The sequence below is a fragment of the Chiloscyllium plagiosum genome, chromosome 13 (assembly GCF_004010195.1).
Source record: "Chiloscyllium plagiosum isolate BGI_BamShark_2017 chromosome 13, ASM401019v2, whole genome shotgun sequence".
NCBI classification, from domain to species: domain Eukaryota; kingdom Metazoa; phylum Chordata; class Chondrichthyes; order Orectolobiformes; family Hemiscylliidae; genus Chiloscyllium; species Chiloscyllium plagiosum.
In genome coordinates, this window is record NC_057722.1 from 35,457,983 (window position 1) to 35,484,462 (window position 26,480).

At 39.5% G+C, this 26,480-nt stretch overlaps 1 protein-coding gene across 1 annotated transcript in view; it reads right to left on the minus strand.

The window, feature by feature from the left end:
- Nucleotides 1-26,480, minus strand: part of LOC122556375 (voltage-gated potassium channel subunit beta-1) — a 227,576-nt gene that overhangs the window by 27,191 nt on the left and 173,905 nt on the right. Inside the window, exons 6-8 of the mRNA XM_043703010.1 lie at nt 12,421-12,465; nt 3,367-3,410; nt 1,214-1,300 (exon numbers count right to left, since the gene is read on the minus strand). Coding sequence (XP_043558945.1) covers nt 1,214-1,300; nt 3,367-3,410; nt 12,421-12,465 — 176 coding nt within the window. The remainder of the gene's footprint in view (nt 1-1,213; nt 1,301-3,366; nt 3,411-12,420; nt 12,466-26,480) is intronic.

A 26,480-nucleotide genomic window follows, 5' to 3' on the forward strand; every position in this document is an offset into this window, starting at 1 on the left:
ATAGGGTTCGGCTTGAGTTAGACATCTTTCTTTGCAATGTTATTTCTTTTCCATTCAGAGAGAGAGAGGGAGAGAGAGTAAGACGGAAAGATCTGGCTTGCTAGCAAAATTTTGAAGGTCTGAGTTCCATTCTCATCTCAGTTCTGTGACAAATGCTTCAAACCAATTGAAAAGATGTTGCTGGATTGTTTTTTTTTCAACCTAACAGCACCAGCTTCTACAGAAGTGTTATGTGACCAATGTATGAGTAACCACAGAGTTCCACTTTTGCTTTGAGTTACAACACTAGTCCAAACTTCAATTTTCCACTTTATATGTCAAATAAAATATCCTTACGCCATCCTCATTCAGAACTTTAATTGAGGTCACAGCAGCAAAAGCTGTTAATATTATATAAATATTGTTTGTGCAAGTTGCAGTATTCCTGCTCATGATGGTACATTTTAATACAAAGCAGATAACTCTGATGTTAAAAAATGGCTTTGACTGTTTATGGACAGTGATCATGTGTGTGTTCTGGACTAGACTAGACCCTGTCAAAGTAGTTTAAGAAGGTAGCCTAGACCCTAACTTTTTCTTATTTTAAAGGTAGATGTGAAGTGCACGATCCAGATGTGATGCGACTGGTCAAACTACTTGATGTTAAGCAAAACACAATTTATTTAAATACTGGAGTTAAAATACAATCAAAAGAAAGAGGAATTTAGAATAACAACTATTAGAAAACTTAGCTGAATAATAGAAACAGCATCAATTACTAATTAACTGTTCCATAAACACACCTCTTGGCAAAAAGATAAATTCTTACATGCAGTTCTCCAATCCAGGAGGAAACAACATTAAGAGAGCTTTCAGGGAAAGTAGCAGAGAGGAATTATTTACTGAAGCTCCAATTCTTCTGGGACCCCAAACAGCTTCTGACTGCTACAGCCTAAAAAACTAGAAAGCTTGGTCTATGAGAATTGGCCACTCCCATTTAGGCTGCTTCCATTGTTCCAACCTTTTAAAAAAATACTAAAGGCCTCCTAAGTTGTTTACTTAGGCCGTCTCCAGTAGCTACTTTTTCACCTCTGCCTTTATGACCTCTGTTCAAAAAAACTCAGGGCAAAATAACGTTTTTAAAGTGACATCATCGTCACAAGGTCAACATACAGGAACTGGTGCAGCAGATTGTGTCAACCGAACTTGCTTAACAAACTAAAGTGTCACTGACCTTCCATTGGGGTGTTGGTGTCTGGTCGATTGGCAAACACAACATCAACATACTCAAGCTGCATTCTTTGCAGAGAGGCCTTTAAACCTAAAATATAAGAAAAAACATTCAACCAGCAAATAAAACAAACTATTGTGATTAACTGTTCATTCACCACCAAGAATCCACGTCAGTCATTATTCAACATGTTTCACGTTGCTCAATAGAGTGACACTTTATAATGATACAAAAATACTACTGCTATCAGTAAAACCTACAGGTCCTTTTGAAAAGGTAAAGGACAGTCATGATTGGATTTACCATTTACTGAGAGATCCACACAGGATAGTACACATGGTACAGGCAACAGTACAGGCAGGTGACCATACAAGACCTAATGCCCCTTTTGAGACATTGGCAATGCTAAGAAGCAAGATATATTGTTTCTGACATCAGGTAGAAAAACTCTACCCAGTGACACAGAAAGAGGCTGAATGGATGTAGCGACAGAGGTAGCAGTAGAGGAGTGGTGAGGAAATCGTGTTTAAAAATTTCAGCTGGGCCAATAAGATCTGAAAGTTGTGGCAAAACTCATCCTGGTAATAGGCTTATGACTGAATTCAGCAGCATGCATATGAGCTGAACAGATTGAGCACTCATAGTTTTGTCTTCCACTGTCAGATAGAGTGGCCAGTTACATCATGGAGAAGTCATACAGCTCATCTCTATCATACAGGTGCAAAAGTATCACTATGATGCATGACAGCTCCTGTCAGTGTTGTGCTAGAATGGGTGAGAGAGGCCAACCTACCCACACATCACTCTCTACTCAACGTACAAGGAAACAACTGGTAGCAGCTTTAAGATGTCTCAAAATGAATGATGATGTCGTAGATTGGAAACAGCAAAAATAACTATTGCATTTTCCTGGAGCCACCCAATTTTAAAATTTCAAACTGCTCCTCTGATACTTGTTAATGAGCTCTTCAATGTACCTAATCAACAAGCCAGTCAACTGGAGGAACATTGTTTTCCAACTCTCCGTCTCCAACCCTCTCTTTGAAAATTGCCGTTGCTTTTTAGAGGCATTGGAACCTTATGAAGCCTGGGGTAGGAATGGAATTTTCAAATTATGTAAACAGCCATTCTTGACCTCACAGGTCTCATTTAAATACTCAGACTTCATTTTGGGGAAATAATAGAGGATGTAAGTTAGATTAAGATGCAATAAAGTATCTGTCAACTATTAAAAGGACAAAGTAAAAAGCTGCAACTGGGGATGAAGTTTGCTTAATTTTACCTTTAATTTTCCCATTGGCTTATTTATTTGAGGTAGTTTTCCATGAGCAGCAAATTGATCATTTTGTTCAATTATTAAGGTCTAGAGCTACTCATTACATAGCATGCGGTCAGTTATGTTTCAGCCACAGTGTTTGAATTGTCTGTAATCTAGCCCAAATTGCTACTGGCAAGACTATTCTCACAGTTTGCAGCTAGATTTCTGAAAACGATTGAACATCCTCTTGTGTTAGGATGCTTCTTTTAGAGAGAGAAGGGAAATGAAAATGGTATTGTTGTTTGTCGTCATAAATATGATTCTTGTTGACTCACTTACAGACATTGGTTCCTGATGAAGGGCTTTTGCCCGAAATGCGATTTCGCTGCACCTTGGATGCTGCCTGAACTGCTGTGCTCTTTCAGCACCACTAATCCAGAATCTGGTTTCCAGCATCTGCAGTCATTGTTTTTACCTCAATTACAGACAATACTGATTGAACCACTCTGCTGAATCCACTTGGGTTTCACAATCAATGAAAAAGTAAAATATATATACTTCTCCTTTACAAGTATTTTGCAAAGAAAACAATCAGAATATACCAGCCCACACTACAGAAAGAGCTGTCAGGACCACAACTCATCCAGCTGTCCATGCATGTGAGGAACCATGATACAGATACAAAACCATCACATAATGATACTGATCATTATCACTCGAAATTCTTGTTATATTATTTTACCTGTTTTTCAGTAAGCTGTATAATTTCAACCTGACAGCTAAGTAGAACTCCTGATCCAAATTAATGGGGAATAAACAGCCTCACAGGGCTCAGAGCCAAATTCTCAAAGATAAGGATGCATTTAGTGAACGTTTTATCACATACTGTGATGCATACCTTCAATAATGTGTTTTCGAGAAAGGCCTCTTTCAGTCTCAGCCCTGTGAATGACATCAAAGACACATTAATATATTATACTTCCCACAGGACACAGAGAATAGATAAGAAATAAACTGACACTTCTAGTGGCTGAAGCTTTTGATGAAGTTTATCACACCCTGGAGGGACTTCCTTCCAAAGGAAAGTTATTGACTGGCAAGAAATTACATTTGCTATACAGCTGTTCAGAATGCACAAGTTCTTTTTTATTGTTTTTGGCTGTTTCTGTTTGTAAATTCAGTAACACGAGTCCATTATAGAAGGAAAGGTGCAGGAACTGATATTAACCATTTACATATTATTGCTTGGTTTTGAACTTAATTTCCATTCAACTGCAACACAAGGCAATACAAACATAAGAATTTAGATTGTTGATTATGCACTTCTAAACTTGGTAAATGAAACAGTGCACTACCTTGCTCCTAAACTCAGGACCAGAGATGAACTCCCTCAAACAAGGGAGTTTAGTTTCTAAAAGACTCCAGATGGAGCACCATACAAAAGGGAAATGGCAGTGACCAGCTCTGCCATTCAACTTGGATCTCCTGCCAACTGATCACAGATTGGCTGCTGTTTATTTTCAGCATTTTCTGTTTATGATCACAGGCTATCATTAATGCTGGCCAGATTTCCCAGCTCATCCTCTCCTGCTGTAAAGAGGGAAATGAAGAGCATCATGCAGTCTGAAAAAAGGTTTGAACCAACATCATGAATAGTGAAGACATTTGCAAAAACACTGCCAACTTTCAATGAACCATAGCTTAATTATGTGAACTAGCCATGTTACATTGTGTGATTATGTACCTCCTCACAGGAAGTATTTTCTTCTGCTTCGGAAGGTAACAGAGCAGTGTTAAAGATGCAAAAACAGTTCCACAATTTTTTCAAATTCTTGCCATACAAGAAAACATACTTGGCTTTCCTAATTGTTGAGATGAACATATGGGGCTACACTACCTTGCTACAGGATCCTCCTGATTATACGAGAGCATGTGTATTGGTACCCTGAAAAACTGAGCCTGCTGAAATGTTTGAGCTGCTAATGAAAGAAAAATGATGGCACAGGGCAAATGGGTGCAAGCGTGATCTCTGGCACATTGTGGGCCCTGCTTGCCCCAAGGTCAAAATCGCATGTCACTACCCAAACGGAGATGGCGATGGTTTGGCCAGGCTCTTTTCACCATCCCTTATTTTGATTATGCACCTGTCAGCTTCCTGATCCAGAAAACATATCTTGGAATCAAAACAAACTTGCAGGATTCTTTTGAAATCTGGGCTGCTTGCTTGACCCTATTAATGGAACTGATATCTACCTTGGAACAGGCTGAATTGAGTTTCTTTATTCATTCAGTCCTGTTGCACTGGACTCTGTAGAAGCTTGGGATTGAGCAACATCCATACTGGGAGACTCCACCCTATTCCACCTCTGCCTTAATTTGTCTTGTAAATGGTGGCAAAGAATTTGACTCTTAAAGAGGCTGGCATGCTCCCAAAAGTAGTAGAGAGCCAGTAAAACAAGAGTCATGGAGAGCCATCAATAATAAATCCAAAAAGAATCCAGGAGTCTCATTTTTTTGAGTCATACAGTATGAAAATATCAATTCAGAGTCTTGGTATGTAGATCTATCTGATGTCAGTAATGATACTGCAAGCAGTCTCCAGGAAGGGGCAGACAATTGGGCTCTCAGTCTCATCACCATTCTTGAATGGTATTGTACTCATCAATGCTTAATCAGGTGGAAAAGGACAGGCTCACTTGTGATGTTCAATGGGACACGATGTCTCCTTGGCACTCTATATCCAAACTTTGAAGACACATTATGTGATGACAGTTGTCCGCGGAGCTCCATCCGAGTGAGAACATAATTGAGAACATGAGAAGGGTTTGTTTTAAAGGAGGTATCATATGTCAACGTTAATGTATTTATGCCTTTATGTCTTATGTCTTTCTTCACTGTTGACATAGTGCTACGATCTTTTTATTGTAATTGGAAGCTTTTCCTTTTTCTCTGAAGAAATGTTTGTGGAGGAAATTTAAATTTCACACAATCTTTTAAATGTAATTCCCACTGCATTTATATTCATGTTGAACCTTTGGGGATACGTCTCCTCTGGCACCACTTGAATTTTATTAAAAGACTTAATATTACTAATTGTAAATGCTTATAAGGTTATATAATTGAGATTTTTAATTTGAAAGATGTTACAAGAATGTTGATTTGAGTTAATTCATAGCTAGTAGATCAAGCAGATCATTACTTCCAAAATACCACAGCTGTCAATCTCTTATCTTCAAAGAGACACTGTTTTCACCCTATAAAGGCACGATCTCCATGTAAATTTCTATCCTTGGCAGTAAATGAACTCTCTTTCTCCAATTGCTGTGAATTCATAGTATCTCTAGTCTCTCCATTACTAGTTAGGGAATTAGAGGTAGCACTGTTAGTATTTCAATGGAAACCATTATTTTTTAAAAAATATATTAAAATTCCCAGTTATTAACTGGAAGAAATTATGCCACAAGGTTTCATGTTGCAAATAAGATATTTTACTGTGCAAGGTTTAAATATACCAAGTACTTCTAATTTAGTGCTATATTTAGATTAGATTTAGATTTAGATTAGATTCCCTACAGTGTGGAAACAGGCCCTTCGGCCCAACAAGTCCACACTGACCCTCCGAAGAGTCACCCACCCCCCTCTGACTAATGCACCTAACAACTATGGACAATTTAGCATAACCAATTCACCTGACCCGCACATCTTTGGAATGTGGGAGGAAACCAGAGTACCCAGACATGGGGAGAATGCAAATGCCACACAGACAATCGCCTGAGGCTGGATTCGAACCTGAGACCCTGGCGCTGTGAGGCAGCAGTGCTAACCACTGAGCTACCATTTGGTAAACCGGAATTATTTAAGTCCAAAAAACTTTTAAAGACACTTCCTGTTCTGTTTTAATTTCACTAAATTTTCTCCATACTTTTCAGTTTCTGCAAGTTTCTTTCATTTCCCCTGTGGGAAGTTCTAAGGATTTTTCTCAATATTCCTGCTATTTCAGAGGTATGGGATTAATTAGTATCTTTCCATTAACATTCAGCTAGACAGTCTTCTCAGTCTCTTTAAGCAGGTCACCCCAAACTCAAACACGGTCTTTTCACTACCTTCTTGCATAGTAGTCTACAGAACTGGCAGACTTCTCCCTCTGTTTGTCTCAAAAATGCTTCCAGTCTCCAACTGACATTCTGTGAGAAAACACACAAATAAACCCTAACATTTTTTAAAACATCACCCTGAGAAGTCTACCTCTACAGCAACATGGCATTCTTGGGCTGGTCCCAACAGAATTATAAATTAATTCATCTTTTACTATCAAACCATCCTTTTATCCAATTACCCACATGAATAATCTTTATGGTCTTAATGGCACTCTTTCCTGACTTGCTCATTCCACCAGGAAAACTCCTTCTTTGCAAAGATGCTTTCAGCTTCTTACATCTGGAATCTACATGAATACTTTTAATCAGAGGCAGGAAGACAACTCATGAGCCCCAATCCTTCTCTTGTTTCTGGACCGCTTATCCTATCTGTCCATGCCCTGGCAACCTCACCTTTTTAGAGTGATAGGGATGTACAGCACAGAAACAGACCCATCAATCCAACTCGTCCATGCCGACTACATATCCTAAATGAATCTAGCATTTGGCCCATCTCCCTCTAAATCCCGCCTATTCATATACCCATCCAGATGCCTTTTAAATGTTGTAATTGTAGCCTCCACCATGTTCTCTGGCAGTTCATTCCAAACAAGCACCGCCCTCAACGTGAAAAGGTTGCCCCCTACATCCCATTTAAATCTTTTCCACTCACTTTAACCTATACCCTTCAGTTTTAGACTCCGCTACCCTGAGGGAAAAGATCTCGTGTATCTACCCTATGCATACCCCTCATTGTTTTATAAACTTCTATAAGGCCACCCTTCAGCCTCCAAAGCTCCAGGAAAACAACCCCAGCCTATTCAACCTCTCCCAATAGCTCAAACCCTCCAACCCTATCAACATCCTTGTAAATCTTTTCTGAATCTTTTCAAATTCCACAACATCCTTCCATAAGCATACAGTATTCCAAAAGTGACCTAACTAATGCGCTGTATAGCTGCAACATGACCTCCCGATTCCTATACTCAATGCACTGACCAATAAAGGCAAGCATACCAAATGCCTCCTTCATCACCCTGTCTACCTGTGACTCTGCTTTCAAGGAACTGCACTCCAAGCTCTCTTTCTTGAGCAATACTGCCCAGCACCTTACCATTAAGTGTACAAGTTTAACCCTCATCAACTTTTGTCGAATATTTTTGCAATACCCTTTCAGTCCTATCCGAATAAAATAGTGCAGTACAGAAGGAGGTTGTTCAATCCTTCAGTCTGCAATAGTTCTTTTGAAGAGGAAATCAGCTGGTCCCACCACTGCCCCCTCCACTTGATCTTTACATTTTTGAGTTTTGAAGTATTTATCCATTTCTTTTGAACATTAATTTGAATATGTATTCAACACCTACCATGGAGAAAGTGCAATCCAGAATCCAAATACATTTGGCATAAAAAAATCTTCCCTCATGTTGCCTCTGGCTCTGCTGCCAATCAATTTAAATGAAGTTAAACTTGGGCCTTCTGATTAATATAAATAGAAATTGTTTCCAATGCTATCTAAACCCTTCATAATGTTTTACAACTCCTTCAAATCCCCGCAGATTTCTTGCCTCTAAGTAGAACAACCTCAGCTTCCCTGTAATCCTTCATCCTTATAGCAGGTATAACGTCGTTCTTCTGAACCCTCTACAAAGCTTTCACAATCTCCTAGTGCCCAGGATTGAAAATCATAATCACTGATTTATATAGGTTCAGTATTTGCTTTGATACTTCAAGCCTCTATTTATAAAGTCCATCAGAAGCTCTGGTTTCAGTACGTTATACTTTACCAACACAGTTTTGTCAGACAATTGCACATAACATAGTTGTTCATTCTGCAACCAGCTCTGCTTCTTTGAAATTGGCCCTTTGTAATGTCCAGACAACAATATCCAGCCGACTTGAACCTCAAACAGTGCAAACACTCGTCCCACGTACAAATGAAAACATGCTGAATTCACATTGGCGTATAACTCCTGGTTTTACTGGTGTAAAAATGACAAAATGTTCTAATAGATTATCCCCAACTAATTCATCAAGTAGATTACACTTTTCATTGAGAGATAAAATATTTCTCATTTCAATTAAAACTTATCAGTGCCCAGCATGGAGCTAGGACAGCAAAGTTCTGCACATCGCGGAAAGCTGAAATATACACAGAAAATCCAAGAAATACTTCATAGGCCAGGCAGCAGCGAAACACAAAAGAGTCAATGCCTCAAATACACAATCTTCATTACTTGTGATGAAGGGTCAGTGACCTTTGTCTGTCTCTGTGCAGATGCCAATAGACATGCTCAGCATTTCCAACACTTTCTGTTTCTATTGAGTAAAAATAATCCTTTTAGCCTTCCCTCTATTCATTCAACAAGAAACCTAGCAGCAACCTGAGATCAGGTTTGGTTTGCAATATTAAACATACATTCCAAATAAAGTAAGGTATGAAAACAGGATAAAAAAAATTGCTAAGCAAAATAAAGCAAAGACAACAAAATAAATTTTGGTAATTTAAGAAAATAACTAATTCATAAAATTGCCCACTAAAACGTTTCAAACAACAGAACTAATTTAGAACACCGCTTTTGCCTTGCCACTTAAAAACTAGAACTGCAGAGGTCATTCACTAAAAAAGGGTGAAAGAAATAGGGGTTAACTAAGGAGCCATGTTTGACTAACACGGATCCTGTGTTCACACTGGTGATAAACAATCTAGGCAGGCCTGTTGCAGAATTCATACCAAAGTGGGGTGGGGGGAAGGGAAGGGAAATAGGGTTTTTCCTCTTCTGTTAGACTCAGAAAATGTTTGTGAGCTGGGATTATTTTGGGGATCTGATTCTCCTCAAGATTCTGGTTGCTTGAAAGATATTCTACCTGAATGGCAACATTGAACAACAGCTTTAAGAAGAATATAGCTTTTTTTTTTAACTCCCTCCCTCACTTAAGCAGCAATCTGCTTATCGTCATCTTTTGTTTCAGAGTCTCTTTTACTTTCTACACTGATATCTACCATCAGCTTTTTAAAGCATGATAAATATATTAATATAATACAATATAATCAGACTCCCATTCTTAGAATTAAACTAAATCTTTGTAAATGACTTCTAAATGATGAAGCAATCCTTCTCTTTCAATTTCTTCCCATCATTACACCTTTTTAGAATTTCAAGCTGATTTTTTTGCCCCTTCAGCAATTTCAAACTGATCAATCTTTTTTTCAATTTCGTTCATCCAGTAAATTAAGATACCATGAGATTTTGTGGTTTTCTTGGGGGAGTAGAGTTGACGGCGGGGAGGTGGTTTGTGACCAAGGTCAAAGAGCCCATGAAACTTCCACATACACTTTATTTTCATCTTTGTCATGTCATCCATAGGCCATTGCAGCACTGGATCCTCTTCAGTTTAACTGCTTGTGAGCTCTGCACACCGCAGAGAATCTGGCCAAAGACCAGTAACAGGGAAGGAGGGTGCATGGACCATTTATAGGATGTATCTCCTTGAAGTGGGTAATTAGAGTGCTTTGTCTAAGAGCTCTGTCAAATCAGGGACAATGGGGGGTTTCAGACTTGGAACAGTGTGGGCTATGGATATGGCTAGGTGCTACCTGCACAAAGGGGCACTACTCCTGATGATTGAAAGACTGAGAATTGAGATGGAGTGTGGGGTTGGGAGCCTCTTGAAGGTACGCTGCATAATTTAATTTTATTGTTGAGGACTCTTCTTGAGGATTATATTTTGGTTTATTCCTTTGAAATTCTTACTAATTTAGTAGGTGATGTAGCCATGTAGTATGAAAACCTTCTGTAGCTGTGTTGCTATAGAAATTAAAAGCAGAATGAGAGAAAAAAAACTATGTCCTCAATTAAACATAAAACCACAATACTAAGCAAAACATCAATTTTCTAGATATCACATTACTTAAGCTGGCACAGGACAACAGGCATAAGTTAGCAACAAAACATTTTTCAAAATAACTGACACACATTTCTGCATTAAAAAAAGCCATAATTCTAAACACTTCCTCTGCACATGGGTGAGGTCATAGCTAATGTATTTCCATTTCCGTGCACAAAGCTAAAGTGTTTTAATGAGGCAGTCATTGTTCTATTTACCGCACCCCAAACCTCAGCCCCAGAAGATCCCTTTTCTTTAAAGAATGGGGGGGGGGGGGGAGTCTCTTGGCCTCTTGTAGGCCATTGCACTGGCACCTTGACTCACCAGAAGCCGCGAACCAATCAGATGCAAGCAATTTCTGCTCCTGAAGATGACTGGTCAAGGACTACTGTCTGAGGGATTTAGCATGGAAAATTTCTAAATTTCCTGTAACAGGTTGGAGAGGGCATCGGGGTGTCTGAGGCAAGGGCAAGGTGTGAGCTTCACAGGCAACTCCATTATCCATGCCTCAGATTTCCCCCAGATTGGAGCATTTAGTGCCCCAAATGAATTAGGAAATTATATGGTTGGAACAGCATTAATGATCAGATGAAGCTGGGTATGGAAGAAGATAAGGGCAACCCCCTCCTCCAAAGGAATGAGGAATGAGCTGCTTAGCCGTTTTGAAAAGATCAATGATTATGGAGCATTAATCTGATGTTATCCAGTGGTGATTTTTGCCATGGAATTGCCTATATAAATGGGGACACAGGAGGGATCCCTTCCACCCATCTGTAACACAGTGCAGGAATAGAATGCTCCATGCATAATCCCTCCAAAAAGATGTCAGCGCAGGAGATACCTGATGACAAAGTAACATGCATAACCATCAACAAACATCTCTGGGAGACCCGCACCCACCAACCCCACCGCCCCGTGACTGAACACTTCAACTCCCCCTCCCACTCCGTCAAGGACATGCAGATCCTGGGCCTCCTCCACTACCAAATTGTTGTCACCTGATGCCTGGAGGAAGAATGCCTCATATTCCGCCTTGGGACCCTGCAACAACATGGGATAAATGTGGATTTCAACAGCTTCCTCATTTCCCCTCCCCCCGCCTTATCACAGTCCCAAGCCTCCAATGGCACTGCCCTCCAGATCTGTCCATCACTTACCCCCTCTGACGTATCACCTTATCCCTCACCTTCATTCACCTATCACTTTCCGAACTGCATTCCCCTAAACACCCTATTTATCTCTCAGCCCAGAGCCACAAGCCTCATTCCTGATGAAGGACTTATGCGTGAAACGTTGATCATTCTGCTCCTCGGTTGCTGCCTGACCTGTTATGCTTTTCCAGTAACACACTCTTCACACAGATTCAGGATTGCATCCACACTCCTTTGCTTAAAAGAAAGATGAATGAAAAACAGGAAGAGTAGTTTAACCATCAAGGTTAACTTTAGTTATTAAAAAGATGCAGGAAACCCAGTACAACTGCCCAGCTCTCAATCCTGTATTTGACAGGGAGCATGTTATAGAAGCATTAGAATAAGCATTTGAATCTTTGGAAGGATGAGGGGGAGCTACAATGATAAGGCGTAGATACCATTTGAGTGTTTGAAATTGCTGACTTTATTTATAAAAGGTTATTAAAGAAAGTGAGAAAAAAAATCCTTGTGTGATTACATGGAGATCTGACATCTACAGATTGCAGAAATGTCAATATAGATTGTGATTGAATGAGGAAACTTCTTTTTAACATGACTCAGTCATTCACTAAATTGATTTGCTGAAGGGAGTCAATTAGTTAAATAGTTAACAGTTGCTGCTCACTCTAATAAAATCAGTTAGATAGAACAAAATTAATTAAATCAAAATTGCTTTCTCTTTGTTTCATTACCTATTACTCATAGATCTACTTTAATACAATTTTAATGGGAACTCACTTTCCTCCCCAGTATAGCTTCGTTGTTATCACCAAGCTTGATCGTCTGAAAGAGAAACACAAGAATATTTCATTAATGTGCATAACAAAAGGAACCCAAAATTTAGGTTGCTTTCTTCTCCACTTACATGGATTGCTATCAATTTGGATCTGCCATCGATACCTTATCAGGAACAATGGGTATTGATCAAACTCATTTACAGGCTATGAGTGATATTTTGAAATCTGACTTACACAGCTTGATACAGGGAGTCCACCCCAGCCAAGCGTGACAACGCTCCTCCCTTTTCCTCTCCTCTATTTCCTCCTCTTCTCCCTTTCCTCAATGCCCATCCTTCCTTGATTCTCTTCTCCCTGACTACCCCTTCCCTTCCTCCACTCCTCCTGTTTTCCTCTCCCCTTCCTCTCTCTCTTCTTCCTCCATATCTCCCTCCTGTCCCTCACATCCTCTTTCCCCATCTTGGCCAGCATTTATTGCCTGTACCTAGTTGCCCTTGAGAAGTTGATGAGTCGCCTTCTTTAACTGCTGCAGTTCATGTGCTGTGGATTGACGCACAATACCATTAGGGAGGGAATTCCAAGGTTTTGACCCAGTGACAGTGAAGGAACAGTGATATACTTCCACGTCAGATGGTGAATAGCTTGGAAGGGAGCTTGGAGGTGATGGTGTTCCCATATATCTGCTGCCCTTGTCCTGCTGGGCAGTAGCCATCAGTTCAGAAGGTACTGTACTTCATGGTAAGCAAAAATGTCTTCTACCTGGCTGTCCTTTTGCCCAGCCCCTGTGTTTGCATCATCATTTACTCTCAGTCTCGTTGTCATAAATGTTAACTTTTATATCTGTACACAGTCCTTGCCATACATGTTGCCATGGAAACCTGCTCCTTGAAAAAATTCAATATTGGACTGTCTGCTTTGTTGCAAGTAAGTTCTCAAAGTTGTAATTGAGCAGCCAATAGTATGGGGTGAAGGGGAAGACTGGTCACCATGACTACAAAGTTTTTCTCTTTGCTCCACATGAAGGACTTTTTCAGCTGAATGACACGCTTTCCAGACAATTTTGTCACTTCTTACTCATTTCTCACAATCTAGCCATTGTAATCTGATTACTGAACTGAAACGATTATTTGAAATCTCAATGACTGTACTCTCTTCTGAAAAGGGCAGCCAAAGCAGCCTATACATTAAATAGAGCCAAATTTCAACCTCCAGTTGTTACTTTTCATATATAAAATGAGAACTAATGATTGTAAATAATGGTAAGAAGACACATCAGACCATGTAAATACCAAGGCACAGCTGTGTGAATACCGTATATACTCATGCATACGTCGATCTCATGTATTAGACAAAAAATATTGTATTTTCCATATATCTCGTGTATAAGTCGACCCTAGTTCTTCATTGTTACAGATCAACAGGTATGAGTCAGTGTGCCTGCCTGTTGCGTTCCGCACTGGCTTTCCAGTCTGCTGGCCGTATCGCTCCTTTCCAGGTCTTCCAGTCTGACAGCCATCATGCTCCACTCCAAGGTTTTCTGAAATACTGTAATCCGCGGAGTTGGTTTCCACGGTTTCAGTTACTGCGACCCAAATATATTACAGGGAATGTTCCAAAACCAGGGACCGGGGGCTACCTGGAGGGTAAATTTCCCATTTAAATGACCATATGGCTATTGACTTGTTTGTGATTGTCTTTCTCTCACCAGTACTTAAAAACATACTTACTACTCGAAGATGAAACGCAAATGACAATCAGGATTTGAGTTCAAACTGTTTTCTTCACCACTGTAAATATTGACCTATATTGTATGCAAGTATTATAATTGTTTTAGCACTTCGTACAAGCTGGGGCTATTTTATTTTGTTTAACTTTGCTAATATCCAAAAAACACAAACAATACAAAAAGTACAAGAGATTTGAGAACAGCATGCCATCATATGACTGATTCAATTGCAAGTCTTTCTGCCGAATAATATCTGCTACAACTATCAAGGCAATTCCTAGGATTACCTTACATTTCAAGCTAGTTCTAAAAATTCAACATGGTATAAATTATACAGCTTATACACGGAACAGCTTTAGATATGCTTCCGTGGTAGGTCTTGGAACTAATCCCTGCGGATACAGGGGGCTGCTGTGCGATTCTATTATAGCAGGCAGGATGGAGACAGTTACTTTGAGGATAAATATTCAATAACGGCCATAATTATTTTTCCTTTTGTTGTTTATTATTTCATATGGAGATCTGACTCTTGACTGTTCATTCTTTGACTCATACCAAGCTAGAATTCCATCCCCTTAGCAGACCCCTTAATTTGAGCTGAAAAGAAATCTTCAAAATTCGACCTATACATGAGTACATATGGTATTTAAATCATGATGTATTATTTGCAACTTCAGGTTCAGATGAATAAAATGAGTGCACTGCCTCAATTGTACTGACTGGGGTGTCAACCTCAGTGAACCAAGAAAAATGCTGCAGAATTCCATTTTTCACTGCACTCAGACCAAAACTATGTTTTGTATTGATGGAAACAAATGCTTTATCTATCCTGCTCATTTGTCACAAATGTTTTTCCCCTTCAACCTTTCTTTTGGAAGTTTTAAATTTTATTTGTTCCTTTTGAAAACTGAGTGTCTTACACCCACTCAGTGTCTGCTGTGTGCCTTCCCCTCGGGGCACTGACAAGATAGAAGATATTGGCATATAGAAGGTTATCAGCTCGAATCCAAGTTCTCCATGGTGTGGTGCACTAAAATATTGAGTGCTGTGCCACCTACTCAGGCCATCTGCTTAAAAACACATTTTTACAAACACTTACATAACTATCCTCATGAACTATGAATGAACCTCCATTACAGAAGCTTTATCAAAAAGCTAGCAAAATGCAAACTATAGAATATTGGCCCAGACATTGCAGTCTCCAGACAGTCAGAGATCGGAGGATGCGCACTGGGATGTTTCAGAAGTCCCAATGCCCCAAAAGTGTTCATTTCTAATGGGCAGTTATCTGGCTTCAGAAAATGACCCCAACTCTGACTCATAGTCAGAGACTTTGGGGGTCTTTGTTTTACCTACCTTAAAGGTTAAATAGGAACAATTACAGGGATTAAAATCTGCTTAAATCCTGGGATAACCTGAAGTTCCTGACTTCCAAATGTGTCCATCAATCATTTAAATTGAATCCCATGAACATGACTTGCCCCAGCCCTCCATACCTACATGACTGGCCCTCTACCCAACCACAAGCACTGCACTTCAGCCGATGGAGACTGGTACCTCCCAGACATTGGACACCTGTTATTACCTCCTGCCCACCCAGATAGCTGTCAGCCCAGCTCTGGAATACATCCCTGACACAAATTCCTCCCATCCCACAGACACTGGCTCCAATACACCTGGCCACCTAAGTTCACTGCTAGAAAACAGAATCTCCAGCTCCCTGACAGACTACTCCTCCTGGACACTAACATCCCTTACTCATCTGATCCAATCCCTTCTTTAGATTCCTAAATCACACTCTCCCTTACGTGTTTTCCTGCTACCCAACCCTGCCACTCAACTATTGCCCTTCTGCCCTGCTATCTCATATAGCACTTACCCTTTGACCTTCTACTCCTTCACCTGCTGGCACTCTATCCCATATCCATCCTGCAGTCTATCTCCTCACCAACCTGGCAAAGAGCCCCTATGTCCAGCTGGTCACCATCTTCCTTGGTTACATGGCACACTACCACCTATTCATTTGGCGCCCTACTCGCTCAGCTAGCTGGCACCTTTCTCCTTCAGCCAGTTCAAACCCCTCAAACACCTGTCACCTTACCCCTTTCCCTGCTTACCTCACACATTTAGCTTCTCTCAGAAGCTTTCAAAGTGGCTTTGGAAATTTAAGCATTTTCCTCACTGGAACACGCCAGTTTTTTTGCCGCAAAAATGGGCATAGTTCCTATGGCAATTCATTCCAATGCAGCCTGCATAGCCTGCTGGTCTGTATCCATGAAGGATGTATAATGGACCCTGTATCAAAACATCAGATTTCCACAGGGTAAAGTTTTAAGAAGGTGTGTGGGCTGACCTGAAATAGAGATTCTGATCTAGACTGGAAGATTCAGACCAATGAATCAGGTGGAGTTTAATGTTACTGAAACTGTTGAGAACATACTTATTTGTATAGACGCACAACCACTACCATCTAGAAGGACAAGGGCAGCAGATGGATGGGAACACCACCACCTGCACGTGCCCCTCCAAGATGTTCAACATCCCGATTTGGAAAAATATTGCCCATCCTTCACTGTCACTGGCTAAAAATTCTGCAATTCCTTCCTCACCGGAATTGTGGGTGCATCCACAGCACGCAGTCTGCAGTGATTCAAGGAGGAAGCTCACTACCACCTTCTCAACGGCAATTAGGAATGGGCAATAAATGTTGGCCAAGCCAGTGACACCCACATCCCATGAGTGAATATAAGAAACAGTGATTGTGATGTCACTGGTCAACATTGCAGGCAGCATCCCAAATAAAGAATAGGATAAACTGTAACATTAAGAAATGTAAGGTTGTTTTAACAAGGGTACGAACAATAATATGCATTTCTTCAAATGTTTCAAATGAATTCAATTCAAGCTTTGGGATCACATTTTACTAAGAGATGGAAATGTGTTGCTGGAAAAGCGCAGCAGGTCAGGCAGCATCTAGGGAACAGGAGAATCGACGTTTCGGGCATAAGCCCTTTTTTCTGAAGAAGGGCTTATGCCCGAAACGTCGATTCTCCTGTTCCCTAGATGCTGCCTGACCTGACCTGACCTCTGATCTCCAGCATCTGCAGACCTCACTTTCTCCTCAACGATCACATTTTACTCACTACACCATTCTCAATACTTGGAAACCTCATTCACAAATGTCCTAGCTGTCCAGCTCCCAAGCCTCCACTCCTTACCCCTGCTCAATATCACACTCTCTCACTGTTTACCATTTCCCAGCTAGGAGGGAGAAGGCTAGTGAGGGGGAGGGCGAAAATAAGGCATTGGGAGTGGGATGGCCAGAAAGGTAGTGACTGGGCCAGCAAGGGGTTAGTGAGATAGATCCTGAATGGAGTGTTGAGATGGGCAGCAAGCGAGCAACTTGGTTAATAAGGGCAGCAAGGGTGAGTGTTCATTGAGCATCCAGTGGGCACTATGCATGTATATATGGGTGAAGTGGGCACTGATGTCTGGCTCCAGGTGCACATGATAACATGAATGGCACTGACTTCCTATTCCACTACATTGGCAACAGAAATAATAAATGAATTAAGGAACAAACAAGGGACTGATTTTAACTGCCATCGGGATCCTAGCAGGAAGCATATAGCAGTTGTAAATTGGCTTTTGGCCCAAGATAGCCAAAGGCCATGGCTACAGTTAAGGAAAGTTTATGTATTGGAATTCAATGGGGTTGTGGGGGCGAGGCTGGATCTCAGAATTGGACTGTGGAAACTTCAGGATAAGGAGGCCATGCCATGCTTTGTGGAGCACAGGAGTGCAATTCTCCACAAAGTAAAACTAATTATTCTATAAATGGTATCTGTTGCTTCTCACTCTTTCTGACAGTTTTCATCCAGTAGTGAAGTGAGACAATTAATTAAAATTGATATGTAAATGGCCATAATAATTTAAAATAGATTAATATAGCTATGAGCGATTTCCCAAAGCATGATGGGAAATGTAGCCAATACTGTAGGATTGACGTGATATGTTTCTATTTCTGTGGAAACTTGGGTAAGAATATGTTGCAAAATGCAATGGTCTTCATAAGGATGAACAACACCCTTAAAGTGATTAAAAAACACAGAGAGGAAGGGGATGTGGGAGGAGAGACTTTGGTGGACTTTCACCGAATGTGCATCCAAGCATATACTTGAATATGTGTCCAAGCCTTAAAGATGTCTGTTCAATCTCTCCACGAAATACAGCATGATAACTTATACAGTTCATTTGTCATCAATTATCTTAGCACCTACATCACATACCATTATCAATAGGCAAAGCTATATCAGGTATACATATGTCTCTTTTATATTCTAATTAACCCTCTGAAGTGTTATCACTGTAACTCTATGTCTCCTTCGCCTCTGTTTCTTTATCACCTTAAGAGTGTTATTCATTCTTGTGAAAGTCATTGCATTTACAACTTACATTCTTAGCCACAGGATATCATTCCTACAGTATTATCCACATTTCCCATCATACTTCAAGAAAGTGCTCATGAAGAGATTTGTCTATTTGTCTATTAAAATATCAATTTTAATCAATTGTCCCACTTCAACTCCTCCTGTTGGCCCTGACCAGCCTTTTGAGGCAGGAGACTACCTGTGTGGATACTCTACTCAAAGGATGTTCAGAGATCTTTCTGGACTCTATAAGTGTCAAATCCCTGAGCTTTAGTCTTGTACCCCTTACAGTTTGACCTGTATCCTAACATTAGCGTTTTGTAATACCTACCGCCAAGTTCCTATATGCACAATAGGTAGGAAGTCTGAAATGGCTTCCCCATTCAGGCTAGAGTTAAAATCGCAGTCAGAAGCCAATGGCACAATCAGATTGCAACTTCTATATTTAAGGAAGGATCTTCCCAGCTTTGGACAAGTGGCTTAACCGATGTCAGGAAATATCAGTTAGATTCAGCAATGGCCAGCTCCTGACAGGGCTTCTGCAAACATCCTGTACATTTTAACTTCTTCCCAGAAATTGTGTGGATAGGGTTAAATTCCTGTTTTATTTGCGTTACATTGACAATTTATGTAAATATGTGGATTAGTCCATTTTATTTTGTTTAGTATTTCCCTCTGTTTAAATAGAGCAGACTTATAATTACTGCTATCTTAATACCATACTTAAAGAAATATATTTATTATCCCAAAAGTAGTAAAAGCAAGAAATAGTGACTTGTTTTTGCTTTTCACTGTAATTAAAGTCATTGGTTAAAAAGACAACCTGAGCTAAGTATGCCGTCACAGCCACTTTAATAATTCTGTTAATTAACATGCTGGAAAAACATTGATTAGTAGGCTTGCCTAGTCACCACAACAAATGAAAAGGTTTAAGTTAATCAAATAAAACCATGACCTAGCATTTCTTAATGTCAAATGGTAAATCTCTGCACTAATGAGATGGAGGAACTTGTGATCTCATCTGAAGTTCAAACCTATGATCTGAGGTCCAGGCAGTGGTTATCTGAAAACCAACGACATTCACCTGGAGTGTATTATGGTACTCGTAAAATTAATAAATACATTTGTTGACAGTCAGTGAACACTTACATATGTGAATAATATAAAAACAACACAATGCTGTGTGAACAATGGAATTAGCCATTAATACTCAAAAAAAAGAGAGAACTACAGTGGATGCTGGAGATCAGAAATACAAACAGAGTGCTGGAGAAACTCAACAGGTCTGGCAGCATCTGTGGAAAGAAAAACAGAGTTAATGGCCAGTTTGGCTCTTCTTCATTACCAAAGAGAAAGGTGGTAAGGTATACACAGTGTAGAAAAATGAGAAATGGGCATGTGGAATAGAAGGAGATGTGAAAAGGTGGGGGAGAATGGAGAACACAGGATTAACCAAACAGAAGAACAAGGGATTAATAGTTGCATAGAAGAGAGATAGGTTCAGTGTGTATTAATGGTCAGTTTTAATAGCAGAAAGCAAAACCAAGAAATAAAACATAGGGCCAGGTTTTGGGGGTTGGTTCAACTGAATGTGGGGTAGCAGGGTTGTGAATCCCATCATTCCAAAAGGATCACACCCTGATCCTCTTCTCTATTAATCATCTTCAACATCGAATCCCTCTCCCATGGTACATTCCTATGCAATTGTAGGAAGTGCAACACTTGCCCTTTTACCTTCTCCCTCCTCACTGTCCAAGACCCCATCACTCCTTGCAGATGAAGCTGCAATTTATTTGCATTTCTGTCAATCTAGTGTACTGTATTTGCTGATCAAAATACGGTCACCTCTAGATTGGGAGGCTGAACGCAGACTAAGTAAGAACTCAGGCTAGCCTTGTGAAACACTTCCTCTCAGTCTGCTTGCATGGCCCTAACCTGCTGGTTGCTTGTAATTTTTATACCTCACCTTGCTTTCAAACTGTAATGTTTGAGTAAAAACCAATGGAATAGGACCTCATTATCTGACACCTATACAAACACATATACACACAGATACATTTATGGCACTCGTTACTATTCACGTTTTTGGGCATTAGAGTTGGAAAAGCACAGCTGGTCAGGCAGCATCTGAGGAGAAGAATAATGACCCTGTGAGGTGATGTGTCCCTAGAGATTTAGTGACCTTCCAATCTCATCAGAATAATGGAGCCTCAAATGAAATTTAAAATATTTACAGAAGGAAAGATCCTCTAACTCTTGCTTGGCATCTTGCAAGACAGAATCATCAGTCACAGGTCCGAACACGAAACTTGCATCTGTGCCTTCTATTGCACCACTTTTTAAAATATTACATAGAAGCACCATTACATTTGGGTTCATAATATGCTGTGCAATGTGTCTTTTGAATAGAATCCTAAATTTAATTCCAGTAGGAATGCACATTGAAAAAAAATGATAATTTAGAGATTAACATTCATACAAATCAGGATCCAATAACAATGAAAATAAGTGACATGTTGCTGTTCATTGGATATATATTGAAAGAAATTAACAACTTTCCTAAAATGCATTTGTAGAATTAGTTTGAAATAGGCAGAAGGATAAGTTAATGCCGCAAGTATTTCTTAACAGGAAATTGCTTTAAATTTTAATTCATTGCAAGTCCAAGCAAGTGAAATTATTATTCTAAGGTATTGGCACTGTAACTAGCCTTAAATTATGTCATTGTCAGATGAGGTAACTGTAATACTGTAATAATTGGTTAGATACTTAAATCATCGTACTACAGCAATACATTAGGTTTTTCAGTTAACTTTGCTTAATTAAATCCTTGCTGAAATGTAACAATTGATTGGGATTTGGAAGTAGAATAGATGTTACTTTAGTGAACAAGCCTACAGTTAAATAGTTTGATTAAGAATTAGACCTCCTAGGCCATACAGCAAGAGCAACAGTACAATTACAAAGGAAGAAGAAGAAAGACAGCTTTATTTTTATTCTCTCATGGGACATCGGTATCTCCAATGTTTATTGCCCATCTTTAGTTGCCCTGAGAAGGTGGTGGTGAGCTGCCATCTTGACATGTGCCATAGGTGGAATGCCATCAGGGAGGGAGTTCCCAGGATTTTTATCCAGCAACACTGAAGAAAAAGCAGGATATTTCCAGGTCAGGATAGTGAATGGCTTGGTGGGGAACTTGCAGGTCATTGTGATCCAATCCACCTGATACCCTCATTCTTCTATATATTACTGGTCATGGGTTAAGGACCTTTGGCAAATTTCAACAGTGCATCTTGTAGAGGGGAAACATTGCTGCTGCTGAACATTTGCAGTGCATGTGGTGTCAATCAAGTGAGTCACTTTGTCCTGGATGATGCCAAACATCTTGAGTGTTGCTGATGCTGCACTCATCCAGGTACCTGAGGAGTATTCCATCATATTACTGAGTTGTGCCTTATAGATGCTTTGAAGACTCAGGAGGCAAGTTACTCATTGCAGGATTCCTAGCTTTAACCTATTCTTGTAACCACAGTATTCATATGGCTAGCCTAGTTCAGTTTCTGGTCAGTGATAATTGCCAGGATGTTAATAGTGGGGGAATTCAATGATAATTATGCCATTGAATGTCAAGAAGCGATGGTTAGGTTCACTTTTGTTGGAGATGTACACAGCTTGACACTTGCATAGTGAGGATGCTATTTTGCAAGAAAGAAAGAGGGGATAAAAAGATCAGCTTGAAATGTCGGAATTAAAAAAAGAATATTCTTGACCCCAATGAATATCCGGATGATAGATGATCTGTCTCCAAACCAGGTCCCAATGGAAAGCTGTTAATAGAATTATAAAGTCATAGAGTCATTCAGCATTGAAACAGACCCTTTGGTCCAACTCATCCATGCCGACCAAGTTTCCCAAACTAAACTAGTCTCACTTGCATGCAATTGACCCATAATCTTCTAAACGTCTCCTATTCATGTACCTGTCCAAACCTGTCCAAATGTTGTAACTGTACCTGCATCCACCACATCCTCTGACAGATTTTTCAACATACAAATCTCACTCCGTATGAAAACATTTCCCCACTGATTTAAAAGGGACCTTTCTCCTCTCACCTTAAAAATATGCCCCTTAGTTTTGAACCTCCCCATCCTAGGGAAAAGACCTTTGCTATTCCTCTAACCTATTCCCCTCATGATTTTATAAAACTCTATAAGGTCATTCCTAAACTCCCTACTCTCTAGTGGAGAAAGTCCCCGCCTCTCTTTCTAACTGAAACCCTCCATGCCTGGCAACATCCTGGCAAATCTTTTCTGAACCTTCTCGATTTAATAATATCTTTCCTTTCGCTGAGTGCAAAATTTAACAATACACAATCTCTAAATTTCTCAATTCACATTTGGCTAGTCAAATTAATGTGCTGGACTCTTGAAAAGAGCTAATGATGGACCCTTTGAATTTTTTAAAGATATATGGATGATAATTTCCAGAGAGATCCAGCAGCTTTCAGCCTTTGAAAGGTTATCTGCAGACATCAAATGTCAAAACAACGTGAAGATTTGGACTAAAGGCTTTACCCAAAGACCTTGCTGTAACCCATTTAGGATATTTGTTGTCCTTTGAGAGACAAAATGTTCAAGAAGGGAACACAGAAGTTGCCTCTAAACTAGTTATAAAAAGTAGTGGCGCTGATGCAAAAACTCTATGTATAACTATCAAGTGTGGGCGCATTGTTTGAAATTAGAATTGATAAAATAAATTGATATGAGTTGCTATTTCAAAACCTATACAAGAATCAACCAAGTTTTCATTTAATTTAATTTAATAAATGAAAACACTGAAAAGCAGTCTAGTTGCTTCTTCACTATATAAAAGTTTATTTTGAGGAGAAACACTTAGGACGTCATGGCTGAATAACATTGCTATTTGAATTTCAGATAATGGTGAAATGATGAAATATTGGGTGCAATAATTTTGCTTTAGAAATAAATAGCAAATGAAACATCTGACAGGTACAACCTCTCAAAGCCAGCAGCCTCAGCACTGAGGCTGGGAATCTGACCTTGTGAACTGTCGGTGATAGGGTGCCAATGTGGTTCGAATGAGGTCAAGGTTCACCTGCAGCACAGGAATAGACTGGCAGGCAAGTTTGAAACCGTTAATTGCAGCACCAACTCAAATTATCCAGGTAAATTAAATTTAATATACTGAACTAGAATTAAAAGACCCCTGGCATATTCTGAGAATGTCCAGTTTTGGGATGGTGCCAGCTTTTATGAGGCTATTTTGAGCAAGTTATCATGTAATGCATGGAGCCCAGTGGAAATATTTAATTTGTGTTTTAAAGATGTGGAAATATTTTATTGGCATCTTCCAGGTTTTTTGTGTGAAAGATTGGTAAGTAAAGGAATGGACAAAAATGAATAAATTGTTTACATGAAGAGATAGAGACAGGAAAATAACACCATCAAATGGGGATTCGAAAAAGAAAATCTCAGTTCAACAGCATATCTCAGTCTGGCATTGATGTACGTTCTACTGAAAAGACACAGCTATGACAAATAAAATGATTGGCAAAGATAAAAACATCACCCTGAGAAAGATACAAATCTTTTAAAGTAATTGCATCTGATCATACATAGGTCATTACCTGAGACATCAGGATCACGCAAGGGGAGATGATCAAAGACCTTTAGACAAACATTCATACCCTCTTGACCGTTCCATAAAATAACACAAAAGTTCAAGAATACCTTGTATGGGAATTACCAGTGTTAGTGTGCAGATGTAATTTGTTAAGTAAGAAGCAGCTAAAATGGAAGGTGAAACTGCACTGAACAAGATAACTCAGACATACTTGGTTACTCAACAAACAATGTAATATTAAAAGTTAATGAATCCAGTAATGGGATAATTTTAAAAATAAATCATGAAAACATGAACAGATATTCATTTGAAAAACTGCTTTAAAACAATCAGGATCAAATATAACACACTAGCAATGGTCAGAAACAGCAAAATTAACAAAGACAGGTTCTGGATCAGAACAACTGAAGCGCAGACAGAAATAATATTTATTAGGAACTATTCATATCGTTCACAGAAGTGAGAAAAGAGCTGGAGAATTTTTTAAGTTGATGTTTTATTTATTTTTTGAAACATATGCACCTATGTGATAACAGACGGGCCATGCTGGGATTATAAATGCACTGGATTTTGAGGAAAACCATCCAGTACATTCACAAACTGCTGACCATAGTGAGCATTCAAATAAGAATACATCATGTTTGTTCAGGCTCTGCCAATGTTTGATAAAAAGGACTCAGAGGTATTTAATCATTTATTTTATAAAGATATCAAATGGAAGTGGCCTGGACATGCAAAGCTGTTTGGAAGCGCTCATGAAGTTTTTGCCGATTATAAGTCTTCTGCAGATTATAACAGAACAAAAACGGCTATTCTTACTACTGACAAGTTGGTCTGAGGCTTACAGGTAGACATTTTGGAACTTTTAGAAACAGTCTGAGCAGAATTTTACAGAATTTGAAGAAATTTAATTTTGGATGTTGGAAATAGGCATTAAAAATAGAATTCATTTATGAGACTCGTTGGGAAATAATTTTCCTAAATGACTTTAAAATTTCACTCCCTGCATCAGTGAGAACTCGTATAGACAACCAGAAGGATTCAACAGCCAGGGAGGAAGCAAGGATTATAAACTGGTCTGCAAGCCAGAAACCTTTCGGTGTAACATTCACAAACCTGGGAAGGTTAGAAATTAGGCGGGTTAAAAGAAGGCACACAATCAAGTATAAACAGGGAGAGCTGGGAACACAGCTGGATGTTCTTTTCAACTCAGACAGGAATTTGCTGAGACTGGAAGTCTCACAACTTTTTACATTGTCACAAGGTAGGACATTTTCATGCAGATTGTTGAATGCTATGGGGTAAACGCATGGGATTTATTAGGGTACACCAGGTTAATGAGGATAAAAGGATCCTGACTGAGGGACAACAAACTAAGTTTTAACTCTAGCTGTAAGGCCAAATATGAATGCTGGTGTGGATGCAGCTAAGGTGAACAAGGTAGCTGACAGCTACAGGGAATTCCTATGAAAAGGGAAAATAACTCCTTTTCCTCAAGTGAGGCGAGTAAATCTACTATTATATTTAGGGATACAAGAGCACCATAGCCCTTTTGCCAGGGAAAGGCACAATGTTTTCAACAGAGAGAACACTGAATGCCAAGGTGTTCGTAAATGGTTTTGGCAGAGAGTACAGTCATACCTTTGTATCAGGTGCACATGAGGTGTAATCTAGTGTTTGAAACACTAACTGTCACAGTTATCCATAGTTTGTCTATAGATAGAGTTGATTTACTCCTGAGGAATGATTTGGCAAAGATAATAGCTTCTCCATTGGCCGTGAAAAGGCCAAGGTGTCAGAGAATTTGTTATCAGACTTTTCCTTCACGTGTAGTGATCCAAGCAATTGCGAAACAAGTCCCATCTTCAGAGGTCAAAATGGCATCGTGGACAGATATTTGACTATCTGAAATTTTCTTTGGGAATCTGGATAATCTGAAGGACATGTTCAGTAAATCTTCCCTTATTAAGGCTCAGCAAGCTAAAGCAAAGTTAAATCAAGTAAAACAATCTGCTCGAACTGAAGCTGAAGCTAAAAGACTTCAAGAATGTTTCTATATTAAAAAGGAGGTTCTGGTGAGTAAAGGAGACCACTTCACAGGACTCTGGACAAAGACTGAATGGCGGTTCATCACATAGCAGTGCCCCTCAGATGTCATCAAAAAATATTAGACAGAACATAAAGGTCCTTTGGCAGGACATGCAGGGAGCCAGAAGACCAAGCACATATAAATCATCATTATCATTGGCTAGTACTTCACAA